At 34.1% G+C, this 25395-nt stretch overlaps 1 protein-coding gene across 3 annotated transcripts in view; it reads right to left on the reverse strand.

The window, feature by feature from the left end:
* Positions 1-354: 354 nt before the first annotated feature.
* Positions 355-25395, reverse strand: part of EcR (Ecdysone receptor) — a 276657-nt gene continuing 251616 nt past the window's right edge. For all 3 annotated transcript variants that reach the window (XM_073988278.1, XM_073988279.1, XM_073988280.1), the window contains 4 exons: positions 5076-5551; positions 4860-5003; positions 2938-3090; positions 355-2869 (listed from right to left, as the gene is read on the reverse strand). In XM_073988278.1, coding sequence (XP_073844379.1) covers positions 2156-2869; positions 2938-3090; positions 4860-5003; positions 5076-5551 — 1487 coding nt within the window. In that variant the 3' untranslated portion in view covers positions 355-2155. The remainder of the gene's footprint in view (positions 2870-2937; positions 3091-4859; positions 5004-5075; positions 5552-25395) is intronic.

Raw genomic sequence — 25395 nt, forward strand, 5'->3', positions numbered from 1 at the left:
TTTTCATTATTTAGATAAAATGTTAAGAAACGTAAAAAAAGAAAAGCCAAAGTTTGAAAGAATGTATTTTAATGGTTAATATTTGTTGTTGTTGTTTTTTATGTAGATATACATATAAATATATTTTTAATTTTGTTTTTGTTTCTTTTTCCTTAATAAATTTGGGATTTTTGTTATTTTTAGTTCACCGGGACTTTTTTTTTTTTGTTTTGAGGGAAATAGTTTTTCAGGTCAGCAGGTCTGTGTCTTCTGGGAGGAAGTTGTAAACAAAGTTTATTTCTTACTCTCTTGCTTATTTTTTGTTTATTATGCACATCTATATATACTGTAGTATATATATATATTTTTATTATATAAATTTGATTTTGTTGTTGTTGTTGTTGGTTGTTACTTTTTACATCATACTTTGAAGTTATTAACATTATCGCTCAACCTAAATACTATGGATAAGTAATAATAGTAATAATAATCATAATAAACACATGTTTTTGTTTAACAATCTTTACTCTCAGTTATTGTGTATGTGTGTGAGTGGGTGTGTATGTTGATTTGTTTTATTTGAATAAATTTACGGTTTCCTTTTGTTAGAAAAGCAATGTGAAAAATTTTCCTTTAAACCTTTGCTACTGGGTTGGAAAGAGGGGATGTAAAGTGTTTGGCTCCATGGTACAATATTTATTGTTCACACAAGACTATTTTTGTAATCAAAATTTTTGGGATTTCCATTAGCTGGTGTTATTTGTTTGCCCCTACAAAAAATAGTAAAACTTGGAAACAAAATTATTCTTGTGTAAACACGACCTTTAATAGTTTAACAGCACACAGAACTATTATTACAAGTTCTTCTTACAAAGTCTTGCTAAATTCTTTTAGGTCGTCTTTACACAAGAGTAATCTTCCGTCTCAATCTGTTCCTTTTCTTATTGGAAAAATACAAAAATGCTAATACCAAGGTAAATTTATAGAAGGTATGTGCATGAATTACAACAACTAACAAATTTACAAAAACAACATTGTTGGTTTTGAAAATTAATTGTCAAAGAAAATATTGAATAATAGGATCGTTCCAAAAATTTCCTCAGGAAAAACATAAATACATTTTGAAAATCCTCCAAAATAGAACAAATTTGAATCACAATGTAAATATAAAGCATTCAGAACTGTCGTAAGTCATTTTTACTACAAGTTTAGGAAGAAAAACAGTACTTTATGGAGGCAAATTTCGAAGTTTCAAATTTCATGAGTAGACCCTATTAAATTTTGAAAACTAAATTTACAAAAAAAGTAAGAATACAGCTGATTGTCACTTCTACCTTCTATAAATGTACCTTGGCTAATACCTATTGGAAAAAAGTATGCTATTTGAATGAACGAATAAATATTAAAACATGATGTAAAATGAATGCAAATTACTATACATATGATAAAAGTGAACGGTTCCCATGGTTAATAATTTCATGGTTCGATTAATTTCTATAAAAATATACCCAAAATATATAACAAGATATACAAATTAATAATAATAAGTGTGTTGATGGAAACGTAGCATAAGAGACTAGTGTTTTATGTAAACACGGCCGTCTAACATCACTCATGACCTTATTATAGTTGCAAGTAATAACAGCTGTTAAAGTGTGTTTTTGCTACCGAAGAAATTTCAAGCAAAATTAGAAGGAAATATTTCATCGTTAACATGAAATGAGAATGCAAACATATGAGAAAATGCTGCTACACATAAATATATATTTATACATTCCATGAAAAACCCAGAAGTGATGAATACAACACTCACTTCACTACTTTGTCTTTATAATGCCGTTGACTAGATAAGAATCAAAATCCATTAACATCTCTACATCACCACTTTCCTTTGCAGTTAAGAACACTTCAACAAATATTTGGAAACAAAAAAAAAAGTTCCCAAAAAATGTAATTTCTTCAAAAGAAAACCAAAAATAACTGCCAATAAATAAAATGTACTTAATGTCTTCCTCTTCTTCTATTGCAATTCATGATCTGCAGCAAATGCAATAACTGCTTCTTCTGCTTGATCTACCAGTACTTCCTCTTCAACACCACTGTTATCCTCAAGATCTTCCTCTGCCTCGTCATCTTCACCACCATTATTGCGTTGGTCATCAATTAACAGCTATTGCTATGCACTATCCGATTGATTCATTGATAGACTCATATCATAGTCACCGCCACCACCACCATTTGGTGTGGAAGCTGCTGTGGCAGGTGGTGATGTGGATGAGGTCGCCAGCGCGGTATTGATGGACGTTGATGTGGTGGCCTGTTGTATCGCCGTCACCAAACCCGATGTATGGGCCAACGATTCTTGTGCCGCCTTTTCAGCCTGTGTTGCCTGTATGTGCGATTGCACCGAGGGTGGAATGGGATGTACGTCCCAGATTTCTTCGAGGAATTTTGGCAGTTTGCGATTCTTCAATTTCAACGAGAAACACATTTCTGCATTCTGATTACCCAACGTTCGCAGTTCGGTTAATATGGATAAGAGTTTAGCAAAGAATACGAGACTCATGGGATCGCCACAGTGGCGATTAAGTATGTAAATGCGGAGTGTATCGATGTAGTAACTTTGTATCGCTTCGACTAGTTCGGCTTCTTCGAGACCCGGCCGATCGGAAAAGATCACAATGGCAGTGAGTAAAGCATATTCGACATTGTCCACCTTCATGGAGTACATTTGTCGACAGAAATGCAGCAAGTCCTCAATATTATCAGCCATGCCAGCCATTTTGTACGAGTCACGGGTATACGATCGATTATTGGCAAAGAATATCGAATCGGAACTGTGATCGTAACGACGAGCCATTCGCAACATCATAACTTCCGATGAGCAGGCCTACAAGATAAAAAAACGAAGAGATTATTATTGAAAAAGCTTCATGAGTAGACTCTGGTGGTATTTACCTTTAACAGAGTGATTTGATCTTCTTGTGGTATTTTGGTAAACGCTGGCAAACCCTTGGCAAATTCCACAATTAATTGTACTGTGAGTATAGTGATTTCAGTTATATGACGAAAACTCACATCCGTTTGACTTTCATTTTCATCAGGTGAACTCTGCAAATGGAAAAAAGGAAAGAAAGGGAAAATTAATAAGAAATTAATGTGAGAAGGAAGATTTGATTGTATTCTTGATTGAAGTATATACCCCGTTTGCTCTTAACCGGATTAACACAGTGGTTTTGGGTTTCAAATGTAAATTCTATATCGTAAACGTCAAATAAATCCTCATAAAGACGATTAACCCGGCAAAAAGCTCTAGTCCAAACGCCGTTTAAATTGGTAAGAGAAAGACAGTTAGAAACATTGGAGATTTTGGACCGTTATTACATGTTCCGTCAATACTTCAACCATCCATGGTTTGTATCATGAAATTGAAGTCGAGACTACAGCCATAGAGGTTCTCAGTATCGAAAATAGCTTGACAAAGTAGGTCAAGGGAAAAACATTCGGCTCAAAAATTAGAGAGACAGGACTAATAGTACGCTTATATATAACCGGATTTAACAAACCCACTGGATTTCAAATATCAATTCCTTTGCGTATACGTCAAATAAATCATCATGAAGAAGGTTAACCCTGCAAAAGGCTATAATATAAACATGGCCTAAGACAGTTTAGCTTAGTCCAGTAGTCATGTGAGAAAGATAGCATTCTATGCACTATTAACTTGCAGATGACAATAGATTTACTCAATTTTAATAACTGAAAAAAATTGTACAATACTCTATCAATAGCATACGATATGGATGATCGGTAGACGCATCTTTAAAAGTAAAAATCAATTTTCTAAAGCTGAAAACAGATACAACGTTTGATTAAAGTTTTGCGTTGGGCGTCGAGAAAAAAACAACAACAACAGGGCGACGACGATACCAAAGTCCAGTGTTTATCTGTTTGTCGGCATATATTTCAAATGAATTTGAATTTTTCGGCATCATGCCCAACCGTGTAAAAACGGCCAAAACGACACAAAACTTTACCCAAACGTTGTATCTGTTTACAGCTTAAGGCCGCCATCTACTTTTTCTCATGTATGAATCAGCTGTTCTGATGGCCGCCTAAGGAATTTGTTGTTTACGTGACTAATTAAAAGCCGATATTTCACTGTTTAGCTATACATGGTTATTGCCTACCTTCACAGAAATGCGTTCCATTGTTATCTATATAAAGAATTTCGTAGAAGAATCTTTCTGTAACGGATTAATAGATTGAATGCTCTACTAATTTGCATCTTTTAGCTTAATAATTGTGCAAAAAATAATTAATAATGACTTTTCTTTCTACAAAGTTTGGGCAGTCAGAATTAAAGTTTTGGTCATTGTTACATGCTCTTCCTTGACGTAACAAAAAAGTGTTGTAACATTTAAGCTGAAAACACATTCAACGTTTGGGTAAAGTTTTGTGTCGTTTTGGCCGTTTTTACACTGTTGGGCATGATGACGAAAAATTCAAATTCATTTGAAATATATGCCGGCAAACAGATCAACGCTGGACTTTGGTGTCGGCGTCGCCCTGTTGTTGTTTTTTCTCAACGCCCAACACAAAACTTTACTCAAATGTTGGATACGTGTTCAGCTTTAATCTGAAAATACAATAAACGTTTAAGTAAAGTTGGGCCCTTGTAACATTGTTGGCCATTAATGCCGAAAAGTTCAATTATTTACAAAACATTGCAAAACACAACAACGTTCAGCATTGATGTCATTTCATTGTCTCCTTCTCGTTGTCGTTTTTTTTCAGCTTTCAACTCAACGCAAAATTTTACTCAAACGTTGGATGTGTTTTAGTTTTACTCTGTTGTTGCCTTACAACTACCAACTTACCATTATACGCTTGAGATCTTCCTCGGATGGCTGTTCATAGCCATCTTGATACCATATTAATTTATATATAACTGCCAATTGATTGTACGTTAGAGGAGGTATATTTCGAGCCTGACATTTTGCCAAAATGTCTTCAGGTAACAGCTAAAGAATACAAATAAACACACAAATTTAGTAATTAAGAAAACATTTTCATTTACTTTAAGAACAACTTACCGGACATGTGGGATGTGTTGGCGGTTCACAGGTCATCAAATCGAGTATCTCTTTTTTAATGACATCTGTGGCCCCAATATTCGTCTGCAGTTTATCCTTTTCCTTTTGCGCCTTCTTTTCGCGCCGTTTCATTGCACACTGGTTTTCGGGTACTACACATTCCGGTCGCATGCCAACCGCTAGACATTTTTTCAGCCGACATTCCTGACACTTGCGTCGCATGTACATATCCATTTCACATGCATGACCGAATTTACAACAATAGACGGCATTTTTGGTAACACTCCGCCGAAAGAAACCCTTACAGCCTTCACAGGTGAGGGCGTTGTAATGATAACCGGACGCCCGATCACCACACACCAGACACAGTTCTTCTTGCAGGCGGGGCGCAGGACCTTTTTTGATTTTCTTAACATCACTAGCATCGCTGGTTGAGAAGCCATTAAGACTACTCGAAGGCGATAGATCATCACGTCCTGTAAAGATAAAGAGATAAAGATGCAACAAAATAAGTAAAACTTTTCAAATGTAAAATTACAATTTTCTCTTTTTTTTTTTAAAAAATCAAAATCTTGAGATTAAGCTCTTGATTGAAATAATGAATGTTGTGGATGAATTTAAATATTTGAAGGTTTTTGTTTTTGTTATTCCAATCATTATTAGAATTACAAATTAATTTTGTATATGTTGGGCTTCGCAAAAACCAACAAAATATGCAGAGTGATTTCTGAAGTTCTCTCTCCCCAAGATCTGTTGTGTGACGTCAATTGTTGGTATTGTTGTTGTCTTTTCTATAGCAACTGGTTATTCTGCATAAATTTTAAAATACTAAATGGAATATGTTTTGTTACGTGTATCACTACAATACAATTGTTCAGCTCGCTCTCTCACTATCGTTCACTCTCTCTCGTTGTACATCTTGGAATAAAAATTTACATTAATTGATCAACGAGAATAAAGACATTTTGATAAAAATTCAACAAACAAACATTCAAAAACGAAGATATTAACTTAAGAGTCCTATCAAGATTTTTGTAGGTTATTTGAGAGAGAAATAATTTTTTAGATCATAATCATTTAATTGCTAATATTATTGCCACAGCTGATCATAAAAGATTAAAAGATTATAAGTGATCATTGGTGTTATTTTTGGGTGGTATGTTCCAGTACTGCAAGAATCTACAAATTTTTACTATGTTTTCGATAATATAAAGGAAAAAATGTTATCGTAGTAAAAAGTAGTAGCTTCTTGCAGGTTCTGGTACAGAGCAGGGATATGGTGTAAAGGACGCAACGCGTGGCCACAACACTTCATAAATTGTTATTTTTATAAACTGTTATTTTTCAGTGTAAGCATGGCATCAACATTAAAAATAATCATTAAGCAGCTGATTTGTTCATATAATGGCTATATTACACCCATGGCAGAACTACCAGGTAGTGCTATCACACCAGCTGATCGAATATGAAAAGTCAAATCCCTTTATAAAAAAATATTTTGTTGTAATTTCCCCAACAACATAAAGAAAGTTTTGACATAACATATTCAAAATTTTACGATGCCACTACCTGGGTAATTGTGCCATGATTACACCCATGGTGGAATAAGAAGGTGTAACGCCAAAAACAGCTGATCTTCATACCAGTTGTCAAAATGCGTTATTGTGAATAAAATTTCATACAAAATGTAAACAAGCAATTCAAAGTAATGCATTATTGTGAGCAAATTTGACGTTTGGCATGATTTGATGTAACACCTTCTTATTCCACCATGATTACACCATATGTTTTTTTTTACATGTATGTTGCTTTTTGGGTATACTAATATACAGACCAGCTGATGTCATACATGTGAAAAACATATCAAACTAATAAGCTGAAAACACATACAACGTTTGAGTAAAGTTTTGCCTTGGGCGTTGACAAAAAACAACAACAGGGCGGCGCCGACACCAAAGTCCGGCGTTGATGTGTTTGCCGGCATATATTTCAAATGAATTTGAATTTTTCGGCATCATGCCCAACAGTGTAAAAACGGCCAAAACGACACAAAACTTTACCCAAACGTTGTATGTGTTTTCAGCTATAGTGCGTTCGCATTTAACCGGATTTGTGCCTCATCGAAATAATGGTTTTAGACCCCAAGTATGTTTGGACGAAATGTGTTTCAGACAATTTGGAGTTGATTTAGTAATGTCCTTCCGTCTGTTTGTCTGTCTGGCTGGCTGGTGCGCACGATAACTCTCGAACGGATGAAGCGATTCGATTCAAATTTTGGCTTTCGTAATATTTTGTCCAAACTTAGTTTAAGTTCGAAGATGAGCTATATCGGTCCACTCCTTCCGGTACCTCCCAACAAAAGTTCCAAAATGTACGGAAATTTTGTGGGCATGATAATTCTGGAAGGGAGCAACCGATTTGGTCCATTCTTTGCACATCGTGAAATTTCTACCAGATATAGATCAGGTTCGAGTATGGACTACTCCTTCTGGTACCTCCGACACAAAATTTCGGATAAGTTCACTTTAAGACCTGCTCTCGAATCACTTTGATTTTTGTTGAAGCGATTTGCATTCGCTGCCTCCATTACGACGGTAAAAGGTTTTCAGGCGCAAGTAGTCCATATTTCTTGGGAAAACAGCCCGAAAGGTGTAAAAAACATTATGTGGCGGCCACGATAACTCTCGAACTGTTCAACCAATTTGGTCCAACATTTTATCCAAACATAGTTTCGTGGGGCAATACCGGTCCACAACTTCCGGTAACTTTCCCCGATATTTAACAAAATTTCCCTAAAATGCAAGGACGATATCACTTGAATGGGGCAACCAATTAGGTCCAAACTTTGGTTCTCGTAATATTTTGTCAAAATTTAGTTTAACTTCTAAAATGGCCCATATTTGTCATCCCTAAGTGTACCTCCCTCACAAAAGTTCAACATTTGTGTCTTAGTGCAGATAATACATAATCCACAATTTTGTCGGCAAGTTCAAATGTTCAAAAAGGGCCACAAAATTCTGAAGAGACCATAAATACATTCGATCTGTCCGTATATGAAAGTTTCACTTCACATTGGCTGAGGGTATATCTCTGTCGGCAAAGCCGACTGACACTTTTTTACTTGTTTTTCTTTCGTTTTCATTTTCGTTCGACTTAGTGAAACATGCTGTTAATCTTTGTTGGCACTCTTTAAGAACTTGAGCCGTTTTTACACTATTTGCAAGTATTGTGCATGCGAATAACTCAATTAAAAAAGCGTCCCAGTATTCGATAAAAGCTTCGGCCTATACGAATATGTGATGTCAAGTTTGTCGTTGCTCATTTTTGCTCACCCAAATTTGTCGTCTAAAAAGTTTCTAAAGAGAGAGCTATTCAGCGCCATTTTTGTTTAAGGAGAAGTGAACATTTTGAACTTTTTTGGTGTACGGGAACGCATTTGCGGGAAAAATGTGCAAAAGTTAAATGTGTAAAATCCTTATAGTTCTGGAACACACCTACTGTAATCTTAATGATTTATTATTCCTCATTTATCATTCCTTGAAGTGCGATATTTTGGAAAATCCATTGACAAAGTGAAACAAATTTGGTCTGACTGTTTCTTAGTCCATATTTACATTAGGCAATTTTCCTTGCGGCAATTGTCAGTTTGATGGAGAGAGGGGTGAAGCTTATGGTGGTAACCTTTTGCTTCCCAACACATTCACTCATCGACAAACTGTCAATTGCAGCAAGGAAAATTGCCTCATGTAAATATGGAATTAAATTTCTGAATTTTTGAAATAAGAGAAAACTTTATTCAAACAGTGGAAAAAACTGGAAGATTTTGGTACGGCAAGGAACAAAGCTATGATTATAATCTGTGCTATTAAAAAGGCGTTCCAGTTTCATATAACTAACTCGAGAGCAATAGCCTGTTTATATAATAGCTTTTTGTTGGGGTTAACCTTCTTTATGAGGATTTATTTGACGTATATGCAATGGAATTGATGTTTGAAACCCAGTGGGTTTGTTAAATCCGGTTATATATAAACGTACTATAAGACACAATTTATAGGCAATGTGTAGGTTTAAATATAACCGGATTTAAGAAACCCACTGGGTTTTTAATGTCAATTCCATTGAGTATATGTCAAATAAATCCCATAAAGAAGGTTAACCCAACAAAAAGCTATAATATAAGCAGGCTATTATGGTTAATAAGACAATGGATGAGCTCATCTCAATGCAAATTTTTTGAGGTAATACCTATTTAGTCCAGATTTACATCAGACAATCTTCTGTGCGGCAATTGTCAGTTTGTTTCTCACCTTTCTCTCCATCAAACTTACAATTGTCGCAAGGAATATTGCCTAATGAGAATTAAAGCTTTGTTCCAGAACTAAAACGTTTTTACAACCTTTACCACTTTTAAACATTTTATCCGAAAAAGCGTTCCCGTAAAATAGTAACATGGTTGCCGGCGTCTGATTGGCTGATAAGCCGACTTTGACATTTGTTCCAGTTTTTTTGACGTATTTTCCATTTTTCCGTTCCCGAACTATTTCAAAAAAACTTGTGTGTGAGAACAAATTTTTTGCAGTTCTCTCTTATACGAGTTTTACTATTAAAAAGTATGGGAACGAAGCTTAAGTTGAATAATAAAAGGCGATTTTACACTGTTCAAGAGAAATTGACATTAGCCTACATCATTTAAAATGCGTTCCAATTTTAAATAACTGCTAATTTAGTTTAATTTCGTAAACATAACATTTTAATAAACAAAAATTCCATATAAGAATATGGTGAGCCTTTCTCTAGGTCTTCATTTGTAATTCAATCAATAAATAACACAACACGAAAACTGTAGTTGTTCATAAATTTTACAAGTTTTTGTATGCAAAAAAAAAGAGTATGCAAAACTACAACAAACAATACCCATATATAATATGACTAAATATGTTTATAAATTCATGTGTATACCCCGAGCATTACATTCTATATTCATTTTTAGACAATTTGTGTACCATACTAGTCCAGAGAAATACAATGATGATGGCGTTTTTTCATGCATGGCGAACAAATAGTATGCCAGCCAGGGAATGAAAACTATGCTGGAGATGTACAAACATGTACAAATACATACTATGTATGTACATATGTACATATATATAGTTGCTGCGACAGCTTTTGCCAAAGATATAGAGTATATGCACTTGAACTGCATTCACATTTATAACATACAAATGGACATACACACAATGTGTATATATGTATGTAACTAGGTATGTAAACTTGTACATTGAATGTAATTATCTACAAGATATCGTCTATTTATTCTCCTCCGGTACAAATTGTTGTAAAGCAAAACCTCCATCCACATGCTTTATTTGTAACATACAACCAACCATGTCTATGCATGTGGAGAGTGTGTTTTGTCATCAACATCGTCGTCGTCATCATTATCACCATCATCATCAGCAGCAGCAGCAGCAAAACATCGGTGGTTGCACTTGAAGGCAAACTACTCTCGTGCAAATGTCAGCCAAAAGCCAGCCAGGCAGCCATCCAGTCTTAACTATTTGGATTATATCTATTGGTATATACTACAGGCTTACATATATACTTTGTATGTGTGCTTGTGTGTCATGTTGTTATTGCTCTCTAGCACCAAAATGCCCTTCACCTCTGTTGTGTTGTGGTATTTCTTTTCTACTTTTTTGTTTTGCATTTTCCTTGTCCTCTGTGCACTTTTTTGTTTGTGCAATTTTCCCATTTAGTTGTTTACAATTGAATGAGTGTTGGTATGTATGTATGTGATTGGTGTTGTGCGAATAACGTGCAACGTGCTGGGTGCTATGAAAAGTTTATTGACGTACATTTTTTGCCTCCAAGTGTATCTGTGGATGTGTGTGCCACAACGACCGAAAGACCAACAAACCCACCAAACGAATTGCAGCAGCAGTGGCAACAACCACCAGTAGCAACAACAACTTTTCAAAATAGACTCATTTTGTTGCTCCAGGCCTTTGTTGCTTGTTCTCATCTTCGGCCTCGTACCGTTCTTCTCCCTCATGCGCATTTTGGCCGTAGCCAAGAAAAGTTCAGTGGGCAAAAACATGAGAAACGTGTACAGAAAAAGAAAAAGTGGGAAAACTTGGCTTAAGCACGTTTTCCTTTTGGTATGTGGCAAGCAGGCAGGCAGCATGGGTAAGATGGCCGGCCATAATGCCACTTTCCATTCCATGGCTTACAATGCAGAAAATGAAAAACCCCATCATCACAATCCATCCAACCAACCAACTAACAAACAAAATGAAATGAAAAATAAGAAATCTGCAACAACAATCATGGACAAAATGGAAAGGAAAATGAATGAGAAAGAAGCCAACCATCCAGGCAGCCAGCCTGCGAGCGAGCTAGAGCAACATCAACTGGCAACTGCAATTTGTGGCGGCACGTCGTTGTACAGCAACAACTTTGCCATGTTGCATTATTTCACATTTTTATGATAATGCGGTGGGTTAATGGAGCGCCAATGGCATACCCACCCCACACTGGAGGCTTAAGCTGCCACCCATTTTTGTTGTTGTTTTTGTTGTAGCTGTCTTGTGGGAAAAGGCAATGAAAATAAGCTCAAAAAATGGATCTTCTTTTTTTTTGTAACCAAGAAGACTAGCTGCTACCATCTGCATATTATATTGCATGCCACCGATGTGTGTACCTATGTGTGTAGATGCATGTGTGGCGACCACATGTTTAGAGATTTTCCTCACTTTAACTTCACACTCTTTTGGTGGCTTTGGTTGGCGGCCTCAGATTTTCCTTTTTGTTTTCTGTGACTGACTGACTGCCTTCCTCAGCATGTACGAGTGTGAGAAGATGTGATGTTTTGCGGTGGCAAGCGCGCATTCATGTGTGCAATATAATACCATCATCATCATCGTCGACAACAACACAACAACTTTCTCTTTGCAACACAAACCGATATTGTTATAACAGCAAAAACAACAACAACAACAACTGAAAAAGCTAATAGCTAGCTGCAACAGCATTCGCCAGCAGTTAAGATTTCAAGTTTCAGCTTGTTTTGTTATTTTTTGTATTGTTGCATGATGTATAATCAAGTCAGTATTACACCATTACCAAGAAAAATATCATTACCATTAACATTGGAAGAAAACACAAAAAAAAAAAAAAAAAAAATAATGATAACAATAATCATCATCACCTTCACTATTAACTCAACAACAATCACTAATAGTGACAGTGATTGTCTTTGGAGCAACGAATTCCAGTTTTTCACACGGTTTGATGTGTGGCCATGCTGCTTTAGAACAATTTCATCAGTGTAAACACGGTCCAGTAGTCGAGTTGCATAAAAGTAAAGCTGAAAACAGATACAACGTTTGATTAAAGTTTTGCGTTGGGCGTCGAGAAAAAAACAACAACAACAGGGCGACGACGATACCAAAGTCCAGCGTTTATCTGTTTGCCGGCATATATTTCAAATGAATTTGAATTTTTCGGCATCATGCCCAACAGTGTAAAAACGGCCAAAACGACACAAAACTTTACCCAAACGTTGTATCTGTTTACAGCTTTACTGTCATATGGGAATGTTGAAAGTTACGACATAAAACGATTTATGAAAGAGAGAATGTAAGAGACAGAGAGAGATCGAGATAGAAGCATGAGGAAAAGAACATTATGTCATTTACAAATGAAATTCGTTAATTATACATCCTCCTTCAATTTTTAAACTATTTGATGTGTACCCTTGCGGCTTTAGAGCAATTTACTAGTGTAAACACGGCCTATTAGTTGAGTTGCATAAAAGTAAAGGCCTCGGCACATACGATCCATTGTAAGTGGCGTCAGGCGACAAAAACAACAACCACATGAAAAATGTGTAAGTGATGCCAAGTTTGTTCTTGAAGTTTTCATGTGGTTGTTTCAAATAAATCCTCATAAAGAAGGTTAACCCGGCAAAAAGCTATAATATAAACAGTCTATTAGACATAAATCGTATTTAGAGAATGAGAACAGTCTCCTCTTTCAATGTTTAAACGATTTGATGTGTACCCATGTAGCTTTAGAGCAATTTAACAATGTAAACACGGCCTAGTAAATATCAGCTGTATGCCTAAATACGTCCCATGGCACAATTACCAAGGTAGTGGCACCGTAAAATTTTGAATATGTTATGATACGTCCGTATCATGGCACAATAATACAGGTACAGCGGCAAAAACAGCTGATCTTCACACCAGTTGTCAAAATGCATTATTGTGAATAAAAATGTAAACAAGCAATTTGACGTTTGGTATGATTTCATGTAACACCTTCTTATTCCACCATGGTCCGTATTTTCAAAGCGTATGTGGCATGGTGAAATAAGAAGGTGTTACATCAAATCATACAAAACGTCAAATTTGCTCACAATAATGCAATACCGTGAATTGCTTGTTTACATTTTGTATGTGATTTAATTCACAATAATGCATTTTGACAGCTGGTATGAAGATCAGCTGTTTTTGCCGCTGTACCTGTATTATTGTGCCATGCTATGTGGTGAAAAAAGTAGAACACATGTATTCTTATGAATACCACCGAAATACGTCGAGCATATATTAGCTCTGTTCCAGATCTAAAAAGTTTTTACAATTTTTACGACTTTTACACATTTTACCCAAAAAACCGTTCCCGTACATAAAAAAGTTCTAAAATGTTCACTTCTCTTTAAACAAAAATGGCGCTGAATGACGCTCTCTTTAAAAACGTTTTACTCGACAAATTTGAGCGTGTAAAAAATAGTAACATGGTTGCCGCCTTCTGATCTGGTTCTGTTCCAGTTTTTGGACGTTTGAGCTCAATCGAAATATGTTAACACGTGCCACTGCGGCTTCAAAGTTTCCATGGGCCTTTTTATAGCTAATATTGAAATCTGATCCGATTTTTAATTTTTTTTTGTAGGATTACTTGTTTAGCCACTACAAAGAACTGGTAAACTGTTTTCATTGATTGGAAAATAAATAAATGTCGATTATTGCAGCATTCCGCAGCCCTTTACTCGCGAGCAAGCAAAGAGAGCTTCTCTCTCCACTCACTAATTGAAAAACGATACACCGACAACAGTACTTTTTAATGATAAAAGTGTCAAAAGAGCAAACTGTCGAAAATGAGTTCAATATACACATTTTTCAAAAAATGGAAAAATGGCAGAAACGTCAAAAAAACTGGAACAAATCTCAAAGTCGCCGAATCAACCAATCAGTAGCCGGCAAACATGTTGAACATTTTTGCTCGCCCAAACTTGGTTCAAAGAGAAGTGAACATTTTGCAACTTTTTTGGTGTACGGGAACGCATTTTGGGGAAAAATGTTCAAAATGTATAAAAACTTTTTAGTTCTGGAACGAAGCTAGTGTTTGCTCAAATTGTTGTTGTTGTGTGCCGATCGCTGGATTATTGTTTTATATGGAAACATTTCCGAAGGTTTGATGTGTGCCCATGTGGCTTTATAACAATTTACGAGTGTAAATACGGCTCGTAATGTAACAGGTAAATTTTATTGAACTTTTTTTTGGGGGGAATGTAGGTTTACATTTACGAAATCCACTCGATTTCAACTGTAAATTCCATTGCTTAAACGTCAAATGAAATCCAATCGATTGAATTGACAGTTGAAATCCACTCGATTTCGTAAATATAAACGTACTAGAAGTCTTTTAAGTTGTTGGCACTCTGACAAAGCAGAGAATAATGTTTTAACCACAGAAGTGACGAACTAGCCCTAGAAAACATGACATGACACGATGCGTAAATTTGGTATTACTCGCCTATTGAGAGTCCACACATATGGCACTCTTTAATTAAGTCCTGTGACATGCGGCAAAAAAGATAATCGAGGCAATATTCATGATTTATTGTTAAAAAACTTAAATTTAAATATGTATTAAATAAAAATTGCTTATAACATTTTGCATTTTATTACAACGAACGAAATCAGTTCGAAAAAGAGACTAAAAAACTTTTCACTTAAATTTCGCATATATGGAATATAGTTGCCAGCAGTTTGTTTATTTTGTTATATTCATAACTACAAACTTAAGGGGGCATGAGATCAGTGGTGGTAGATCTCATCCCCCTTAAGTTTGCAACAAAGTGAATACAATATCTAGTTTTGTATGTAAGCATGAAAATGCATTCATTATCTCTGGAGTGTAGATAGATAGAGGGTAAATATACAAGTTGTCCTAGGCTATTATTTTGTTTTTGTATAGAAGAGGCTGGCTGGTGGCTTGAGTTTTTGTCTTGCCGGTTTGCCAGCCAGGTTGCCTGCATAATTTTACAATGTTACCTATTTCGCTACACATTTTGATCTTGTTTTGTATTTTTTGTTGTTGTTAGTTTTTCTTTCTTGTCTTTTTTAATGAATGTCAAATCAAGTCAATAACAAGGTTTTTTTTTAAAGAGAAAACTTGAACAGCGTTGAGACATGTATGCACACATCATGGGGGCAACTATAGGCTGTGTAACATAAACCGCCATACATAGTCGCAGAGCATACATAGAAATTTATATACGTGTTTCTTTTACATATATTAACATTTTAAATACAAAAGTCAAAGTTGTTTATAGATTTCGTTAACAGAAGAATATGGGTTGCATGGTATAAATTTAGTTTTGTGTAGTTGGTCCCCTTTGTGAAAACTTCTTAATTTACATATTTAAAAATATAGTTTTAGCAACTGAGCTGGAGTCTTTATTGGAAACAGGACAAAAATGAAGCAAAGGTACATAATTAGCAATGACATATTATCAATTGCAAATGTTTACAGAACATTTGCATATGGAATTGCAAAATGTAAAACTCGACTGGAATTGGATAAGAAAAAGTGTTGGATAAATAAGCCGAGGCGAAATTTATGCTAGTTTATCATTTTTCTTTCAAATTTGAATACAATTTAGAGATGGATTTGCTTTGAAAAGTAAAGGGTTCCAATTAGCCTTAAATCTCTCTTCAACAAACGGGGTATTGACACAATTAAAGCTGCTCAAGTTTTATGGATACATTTTTAATTCTTCATTTCCTCATTTTGCTTTTTTATTATCTAATGTTAAAGACTATTCTAGTATCTTGTTGATTCAATTTGAGATATGGCCATATCGTTTCAGATATTCATGATCGCTATGCATCAGCTGATATTCTCTAGTTACACAGGAGAACTCTTTAATGTTGAAGTGTGGCAAATGGTAAATTTATATTAAATATCAAAGATTTAATGGAAAATTGTTATAAATAAGAATTAATAAGAAGAATTACAGAGTTTTTACTAAAATACACAGTTTTTTAACATTTTTGCGAAAGAAATACAGCATAATATGTTTAAATTGATACCTTAAAGAATGCAATATCGTTTTTGGTGCATATTTAAGATGTATGGCCACTCATTAAACCAGTATGACATACATATCTTTCTATAGCTTGTTTATATTACAACTTTTTGCAGGGTTAACCTTCTTTCTTTGACATATACACACATTTGAAACCCAGTGGGTTTATTAAATCCGGTTATATGTAAATGTACTATTATATATGCTTAGGTTATGTTTACATTGGACCTCGGTTGTACCATTTACCTCAAATAAATCGCAATGGAGAGTTAAAAGATAACAATACCTTCTTGTGATACATATGAGCTCTGTTCCTTTACGTGCAAGAATCTTCAAGTTTTACAACTGTTTACTCGAAAAGCGTTCCTTTACTTCAGACACCATACAATTCATATGGAAGCAGATTACAACTTTTGCTACTTTTGCCGGTTTTACCACTTTCAAAAGTAAAGGAACAGACCAATGCCTTGTAATACATTTCCCAATAACTTTATGCTGTGTTTACATTTGATGTTTACCTTCGAGAATTTTGCAGAGTTATTAAACTCCTTTTTTCGTTTTAGCAGTTTCTTGAAGCTGTCTGACCACACCTCAAACTTGCTTGGCAAAGTAGGGCCTAAATTAGAACTACTTTTCAATGAAATACTCTTTTTAGTTTTGTTTAAGCTTAAATTTCAATTACAAAAACATTTTTTCTTGCAACTTTTTGTAAAGGAATTTTGTTTTGTGAAAAAAAATTAAACATGACATAAAACATAGCATGGGTTAGGGTAGTCCCAAAACAAAACAATATTTGTTGTTTGCCTTGAGTTGTCACAAAAAAAAGAAGTGAAAAAACCATCCCTTTTTATGGTTTGTTAGTTAAGATGAATGAATCTCAACTATGAATGACAAAAGGGGTATGGGTGGTACGGTATGGTGGTCATGGGAAAAAGGAAGGCAAATGAAGTTTTATATACATACATATATATATGTAAATGAATGTCCTTTGCATACATATAGAAATCCATGACATTTGTATTTGAGTTGAATGTTGTTGTTGTTGTCGTTATTTGGTGTTTGCATTGCACAGCAAATGAGTAAGTATGAGTGAACCTAGGTTAACATTTCCTACTTTTTGCATTGTTTTAAAACGCATGCGCATTTTATCCTTAGCATAGCCCAACAAATCAATATTTTGTGTGTGGTGTTTTGTTCATACATGGCAAAAAGGAAAGACTGGAAAAATACATACAAAATGAAACACACAGAACTCATTGCCGCCATAACGTCCGTCTAACCGTTGTTGTTTGTTTGCCGAATAGAAACCCTAAAAGGAAATGCATAAAATATAGAAAGCAAAAAGCTTAAAAACTCCACATATCCACCACTCATAGACATGTAAATATTGTTCAATTCATGACTTTACAATGGAGCAGTAGAAGTTTTAAAGGAAAACTAAAAAAAAAATCAATAAAACAATTATGTTGAAACTGTTAGACCAATGGAGTTTTTTAACTTTAATTAAAATAGGGTTTAAAATTGTTTCCTATGACTGATTGACAGCACTAATACAAATTTAAAGAAAATTTAAGAAATATTAGATGCTATAAGTCATATTCAAATACATTTGATTTAAAACTTGTCATAAAGATAATCAATTGAGTCATATTTTCTTTGAATGACAAGCATGAAAAATAATAAAATTGAAATATTATTTGATATTAAGCCTCTCTTAAAGATTATTTTTGAGACATTTCATAATTTTTCTGACAATCATTTAAAAATTTGGGACATTAGGCCAAAGATGTTGATATGTATTTTTTTAAGCGCCTACAACTAATAACATTGCAGTGGCATAAAACCCATGGTTTATTAAGTATTTTTATACATAAACTTTCTTATAAAGCTCACAAGTGAATGGTAATTTTTTGTGACTTGACCACCTTCATTCAATCGCCAAACAACACCCACAACAGTTTTGTTTATATTGATGGTTTTTACCTTCATAATAAACAAATTTCATTTCTAAATTGTTAAATGTGTTTTGTTGTTGTTTTTGTCGTACTGCCATTTAAAAAAGTATGTCAAGAAGTTAATTTTGACAATCATAAGCATCTTGTTTTTTTTTGTTTGCAAAATTTATTATGTACAACTTTTGTATGAAATGTCACAAACTTATGAAATTTTTTAAGGGTACTTTCAAAAAAATTTAATATTTAGTTTTGAGGACCTAAAAGTAAAGATTGTATCTTGTATTGGAGATAAAGTAGTTAAATACAAAAATACTCTGCTTTGTTTTGTGTTTATAACAAATGTTGGTTGCCTAAAACGATCGCCAAATGTCAAATAAAAAACATTTGAATTTGATATAAACATTTTTCTTAATTTTATGACGTCAAAAGGACAAATATGAACAGATAATAATAATTTTAGAATAAATGGATATGTGACCAGGCTTACAACACTGCCTTAAGCTTAATTTACACTTACATGTATCTAAAACTCGAAATTTATAGGTTGTCAAAAATTGTGACGCAATATTCTCATGACAAATTGTGGCAAATAGCTGTTAAACTTTCTCACGGAACTGTATCAACATATTTATAAAGTTGAATTAAAAATGCTGAGTTAAAATTCCTTACTATAAATAAGATTACTTTTTTCATTATTTGAAATAAAAATTGAGCCCTATTACCTCCCCTTATTGTCCAAATATAATTATTAAATCAAGGAATTTGTTTAAATTTGAGTTGTGGCCAAGCTGCCTAAGATGCACGAACTTTGACTTTGAACAGCTGATTGCCATTAGTTGCACTAAGCGAATGATAAACTTTTAAACTTTAATTACTTATAAAATACAAACAAAATAGCGAAAATCCATAGCTTTCTTTTAGGAAAAAGCCCCATTTCTATTGTAAAAGTTTAATTCTTAAAAAATGATACGTATTTAAGTACACAAAATATCATATTTGCATATCGATTTAAATGCATTTATGCTTTGACTATGAACAGCTGATTGCTATTACTTGCAATATGCGAATCCTTTACTTTTAACGTCTGGCAAGTGGCAAATTTTCATAATTACTTATAAAATATAAACAAAATAGAGAAAATCCATAGCTTTTTTTTAAGAAATAGCCCCCTTTCTATTGTAGGAGTTTTATTTTTAAAAAATGATATGCATTTATGTACACAAAATATCATATTTGCATATCGATTTAAATGCATTCATGCTACATACATATATTTCACTTAGTGTATGCTTCAGAACGAAGAATTGCATTTACTTATAGTGAAATTATATTTACACGTTGGCTCTGGCAAAGCCAATGAGCGTTTTGTCACCGTCTTCAGTTACAACAGCTCCACCACAACAGCGAATATTATACAGTTAGTCAACTTAATTATTGCAAAACCAAAATTATTACAAAATTTTAAATAAAACATAATGTTATTGATATAAATAAATATCATTATTAATATTTTTGTTAACAACGCAATTCTTACACATGTTTATTAATATAATAAAATAAAAAGTAGCTAAATTTCACTAAACATTTTCTTAAAATTAGCAAAAATGAGTACCACTCATTATTTGCACTGTCAACTAAAAAATTGCAAAATTCACAACTTTTCAGTTTTTCACGGTATTTGTCGAAAAGTTGGTTCTAATATTTCGTATGCTCACATTTGCCATCAAAAACAGCTTGTAAACGTATCTGAATTCAATAAATAATTTTCGGAATGTCATATTCCAATGGTATTTTCACCCATTCTTCTTTATTGCATTTTATTTAGTCCCCCAGGTTAGTGGGCGACCTATTCCCGACTTTTTCCTACAGGTGTACCTATGAATTTTCGATGGGCTTAATATCTAGACACTGGAACGGGGTGTAAATGTCTTGGGTACAGTTGTATAGCAACTAAGTCTTAGATAAATTAGATTTATGCTTAGGGTCGTTGTCTTGGTAGAACTTATATTGCAATTTGTTTGAATTTTCAGGGTCAACACGCCCAAATTTCTTGACGCTTTTGGTTAAATCTTTTCTTAAAACATCTAAATAAACCTCCTATGTCATTGTTTCTTCCAAAATCAGGATTTTACCAACGTCACTGCTTGGTATACTACCACATACCATAAGTGACAGTTTTCCGAACTTTACGGTATGTATTAAATTTTTGTTTCCATGGCTTTCAAGGGTTTTCCCAATACTTTTTGAGGTCCATTGTGATAGTACAACATAATTTTAGTCTCATTAGAAAATATAACGCCATCCCAATACTAAAGATGGCGTGAAAAGTTGTCTATAACAAGTCTGAATAGTTTGTATATATTCTGATGGGAGGGCAATGGTTTTTACCTAGTCACTCGTGATGAGTGCTTGTTATTATGTAACACTTTTCTGACTTTTCCATGTGACACACTTACTCCAAAATCATTTTTAATTAGAAAAAGCTATTTTCTGATCCTGCTTTGGGCTATTTCGTTAATTTCTTTAATCATTCTACAGTCAATTCGTGAGGTTACTATTTTGGACCTGCCATATAACGCCCTCAGTTTAAGCCTGGCTTCTTTCTCGGTGCGGTATATGATGTTGTATACACTTCTCAGCTTACAAAAGATGATTTTAGGAATTTCTCTCTCGGATTTACCATTATTATAATTGGAATATACCAAATGTACCATATTTTCCGAAACCGTTTACCTGATCTTCTCGTTTTCTGAATATACCGTCTATGTTACACACACAAAAATTAATTTATGATAACAAATTATTGATCTACATGTTCACATACCATAAAAGTCTTAAAAAATCCTTAAATGCAAAAAATCGCGGGGGAAACCCCACGGTTTTATTGCACATTAATTCATTTTGCAATTATTTAGTTGACACCACAAAAACCGGGTACCTATCCTTTTTGCCCGTTGTTTTTGTTATTTCCAACCGATTTCTGCATTTATTGGCTTGATGTTGTCATTAAAAGGTAAATCAACAAATATTTACAAAAAGGCCAACATTATTGAAAGAATTTCTTCTAGTAATACCTAATTAAACATCTAAATTTTTAAAAATTCATCGTTTGCAATAATATAGTTGACTAACTGTATGTATTTTCAAGGTTTTAATCCAGTTGAGTACATGAAGCACCACCTATGTGTTGTAGAATAATACGCATACCTTTTCTTACAAGTATATATGTATGTAGGTTCGTAAATTAACATTTACAGGTTATGAAGTGAGAAATGAAAGAGGTATAACTGATAATTATGATTTCTATAAGATTCTTAAGGAAATTGAATACCAATTTCAAACCAACATTTGAACGAAGAACATTCTAAATGTGATTTGCTTGAAACGTTAGAATTCTTCCAGGTGGATTTATGAAAAAAAAAAAAAATACAATTAATGAAAAATATTATAAACGTTGGAGGAATATACAAGTTATGAGTGGCTTCCCGTACACAACAACTTGTAAAACTTTTGAAATGTATAAAGGTAAAAATAGATTCTGGCAGTTTCTGGAACAGACCAAAAATTATAAAATTTATTGTTCTGTCCCAGAACCTGCAATAATCTATACATTTTTACTACGATAACAATTTTTCCTTTATCATATCTAAAAAATAGTAAAAATTAGCAGATTCTTGCAGTTCTGGAACATACCAAATATTTTTGTTAATGGCTTTTGAATTAATCGTTTAATTGTCCAGAACAAACACCTGTACCTCCCGATATTCGGTATTTTGGAGGTTTTAGCTTCATTATCCCACCAAAATGGCTGAAATTTAGTATTTAGTTATCGTTGGGTGTATAGAACTTTCCACCTGAAATTTGTTGGTGAACCTTCATATAGCCCCCATAGAACGGTACCTCCCGATATTCGGTATTTTGAAGGTTTTAGCTTCATTATCCCATCAAAATGGTTGAAATTTGCTAATTAGTCTTCGTTGAGGATATAAAACTTTCCACCTATATTTGTTTGGTATAGATACACGTCTTAATATAGTCTCCATCGAACGGTACCCCCCGATATTCGGTATTTTGAAGGTTTTAGCTTCATTATCCCACCAAAATAGGTGAAATTTAGTATTTAGTTATCGTTGGGTCTATAGAACTTTCCCCCAGAATTTTGTTTGTATAATTCCACGCCTTTATATAGCCCCCATGGAACTGTTCCTCCCTATTTTCTCTATTTTGAAAGTTGTTTTACCGAAATTGCTGAAATTCTTCATAAACGAAAGAAACTAATTGATCCATTTTACTTCAGTACAACTCTTACTTGTTTTCAACTCTCATTGTGAAAATTTTGTTTTAAAACCCACTGATATTAGTTATTTTGTATTTTGAAATTGATGCAACAAAGAAGGAAGTTTGGAATGTGGCCAAGCCGTTTAAAATTTACCTTAGAAACATTAGACAGCTGGCTGTTTGTTTTCACATGTGAACTTCTCTGGCAAATGACAAATTGTCTTTGAATAGAGCGATTTCAAGGATTAAATGGACAAGGACTGCAAGGTAAGACTTATTCTGTAACACGGCTTTTGCAAATGACCGATTGGTCTTAAGCGGGGTACACACGATCAGTTTTGACTGTCAGTTTTGTTGAAATAATCGGTTGCTTTCCAGTGTGGCCGTTCACTTTTATCAGTCATCAGGCAATGACATTTATCGATAATTCCGAAAAATCTACAGTCAAAACTGATCCTGTGTACCCCGCTTTAGGGTCTCATTTTCAATTATCAATATACAAATTTTTGTTTTAAAAGCCACTGAAAGTTGTTATTTTGTATTATGAAATTCATAAAATAAAAAAGGAAATTTGGGATGTGGTCAAACCGTTTAAGATTTGCCTTAAAAACATCAAACAGCTGACTTTGTTTCACTTCATATGTGAACTCTTCTTCTATGTTGCCCTGTGGCAAATTACAAATTTTCTTTGACAGTTATCGATAATTCCGAAAAATCGACAGTCAAAACAGATCGTGTGTACCCGCTTTAGGGTCGCATTTTCAATTATCAATATACAAAAGCCACTGAAAGTTGTTATTTTGTATTATGAAATTCATAAAATAAAAAAGGAAATTTGAGATGTGGCCAAACCGTTTAAGATTTGCCTTAAAAACATCAAACAGCTGACATGGTTTGATTTCATATGTGAACTCTTCTTGTATGTTGTCCTGTGGCAAATTACAAATTTTCTTTGACAGTTATCGATAATTCCGAAAAATAGACAGTCAAAACTGATCGTGTGTTCCCCGCTTTAGGGTCTCATTTTCAATTATCAATATACAAAAGCCACTGAAAGTTGTTATTTTGTATTATGAAATTCATGATATAAAAAAGGAAATTTGGGATGTGGCCAAACCGTTTAAGATTTGCCTTAAAAACATCAAACAGCTGACTTGGTTTGACTTCATATGCGAACTCTTCTTGTATGTTGCCCTGTGGCAAATTACAAATTATCATTGAATAGAGCGATTTCATGGATAAAATGGACAGGAATGCAAGATAAAGCTGAAAACACATCCAACGTTTGAGTAAAGTTCTGTGATGGGCGTTGAGAAAAAAAACAACAACAACAACAGGGCGACGCCGACACCAAAGTCCAGCGTTGATGTATTTGCCGGCATATATTTCAAATGAATTTGAATTTTTCGGCAATTTTTTGTGTTGGGCGTTGAGAAAAAAACAACAACAAGGCGACGCCGATACCAAAGTCCAGCGTTTATGTGCTTGTCGGCAAATATTTCAAATGAATTTGAATTTTTCGGCATCATGCCCAACAGTGTAAAAACGGCCAAAACTACACAAAACTTTACCCAAACGTTGGATGTTTTTTCAGCTTAAGTGTTTTACGGTAACATGGCTTGTAAATGACACAGCGTCAAACATGTAACAACGGCCACAGAGTTTGTGTTGTTGTTTGGCTTGGCCACACTACAAATTACATGCTTTTCAAGGATTGTAACTTTTACTCTTCCTTATTAATTTCCCACTCTCTCCATACTACCCCACATTATTATATTACACTATGTGTAATGGGCTATTTGTTTATTGCATTAGAATACAAGTGACGAATAACACCATGTTCCCAAGTGCATTTTTTTTCTGAAAAAAGTTCCCATATATTTCCAAGCTTAACTAAGAAGAAGTGGAAATAAGCCCAAAGGGAAAAATCATACTCTTACACACACAAGTGCACAAACTCGCACATGTTTTAAGACGCCCCATTGATGTTTTGTCTCGTCAACGTCATCAACGTCGTAATCGTAGTTGCCGCCACTGACTGGCAAGCGTAATACGGACAAATGCCAACTACCAGCAGCATTTGCTTAAAGTTTATCTTTTTGTACAAATCATTCGGGGCTGTTATGTTCTCATGTTGTTTTTTTCTGCCGCTTATAATGTTCTGCTTCCTGGTAGGTAATAAATACTATCATTTTTTTTTTGTTTAACGCCACAGATGGATGACGGACTGACTTGTAGGATAGATGGACAGACAACGAACGCACAACAAATGAAGGTAGTATGTATGTAAGGTACAACCACAAAGTCTAAATTACAAACTGTTGTTTTTCGTCGTTAGTTAGTTAAGTTTGCGAAAAGTGAGTAGAGAGAGAGAGTTAACTAAAGTAATTTCATTGTTAAATTATTGTTACTTCTAAGATTTCAAATGTGAACATGACTACTATACATGACAAAGGCGGTAAATATCTTAAGGCTTGGGGGTCTTCTTGAGAGAGTGAGAGTAATATAAACTTGGATTTATTAGCCATTTTTACTAAAATTTCAATTTGACTTGGTTTTCATTTTATTCACATAATTTTAATGTTATCATCATCACCATTCTAGCTGGGCTTATTATGGCACAGCACCAACCAATTTTAGGCTTAAGAATCATCATTAAGCTCTTTTTTATTATTATTATGACTCGAAAAACATAACTCCCAGAATATGAGAA

Source organism: Musca autumnalis, unplaced genomic scaffold (genome assembly GCF_047663935.1).
Source record: "Musca autumnalis isolate F117 unplaced genomic scaffold, ASM4766393v1 scaffold_5, whole genome shotgun sequence".
In the NCBI taxonomy this organism is placed as follows: Eukaryota; Metazoa; Arthropoda; class Insecta; order Diptera; family Muscidae; genus Musca; species Musca autumnalis.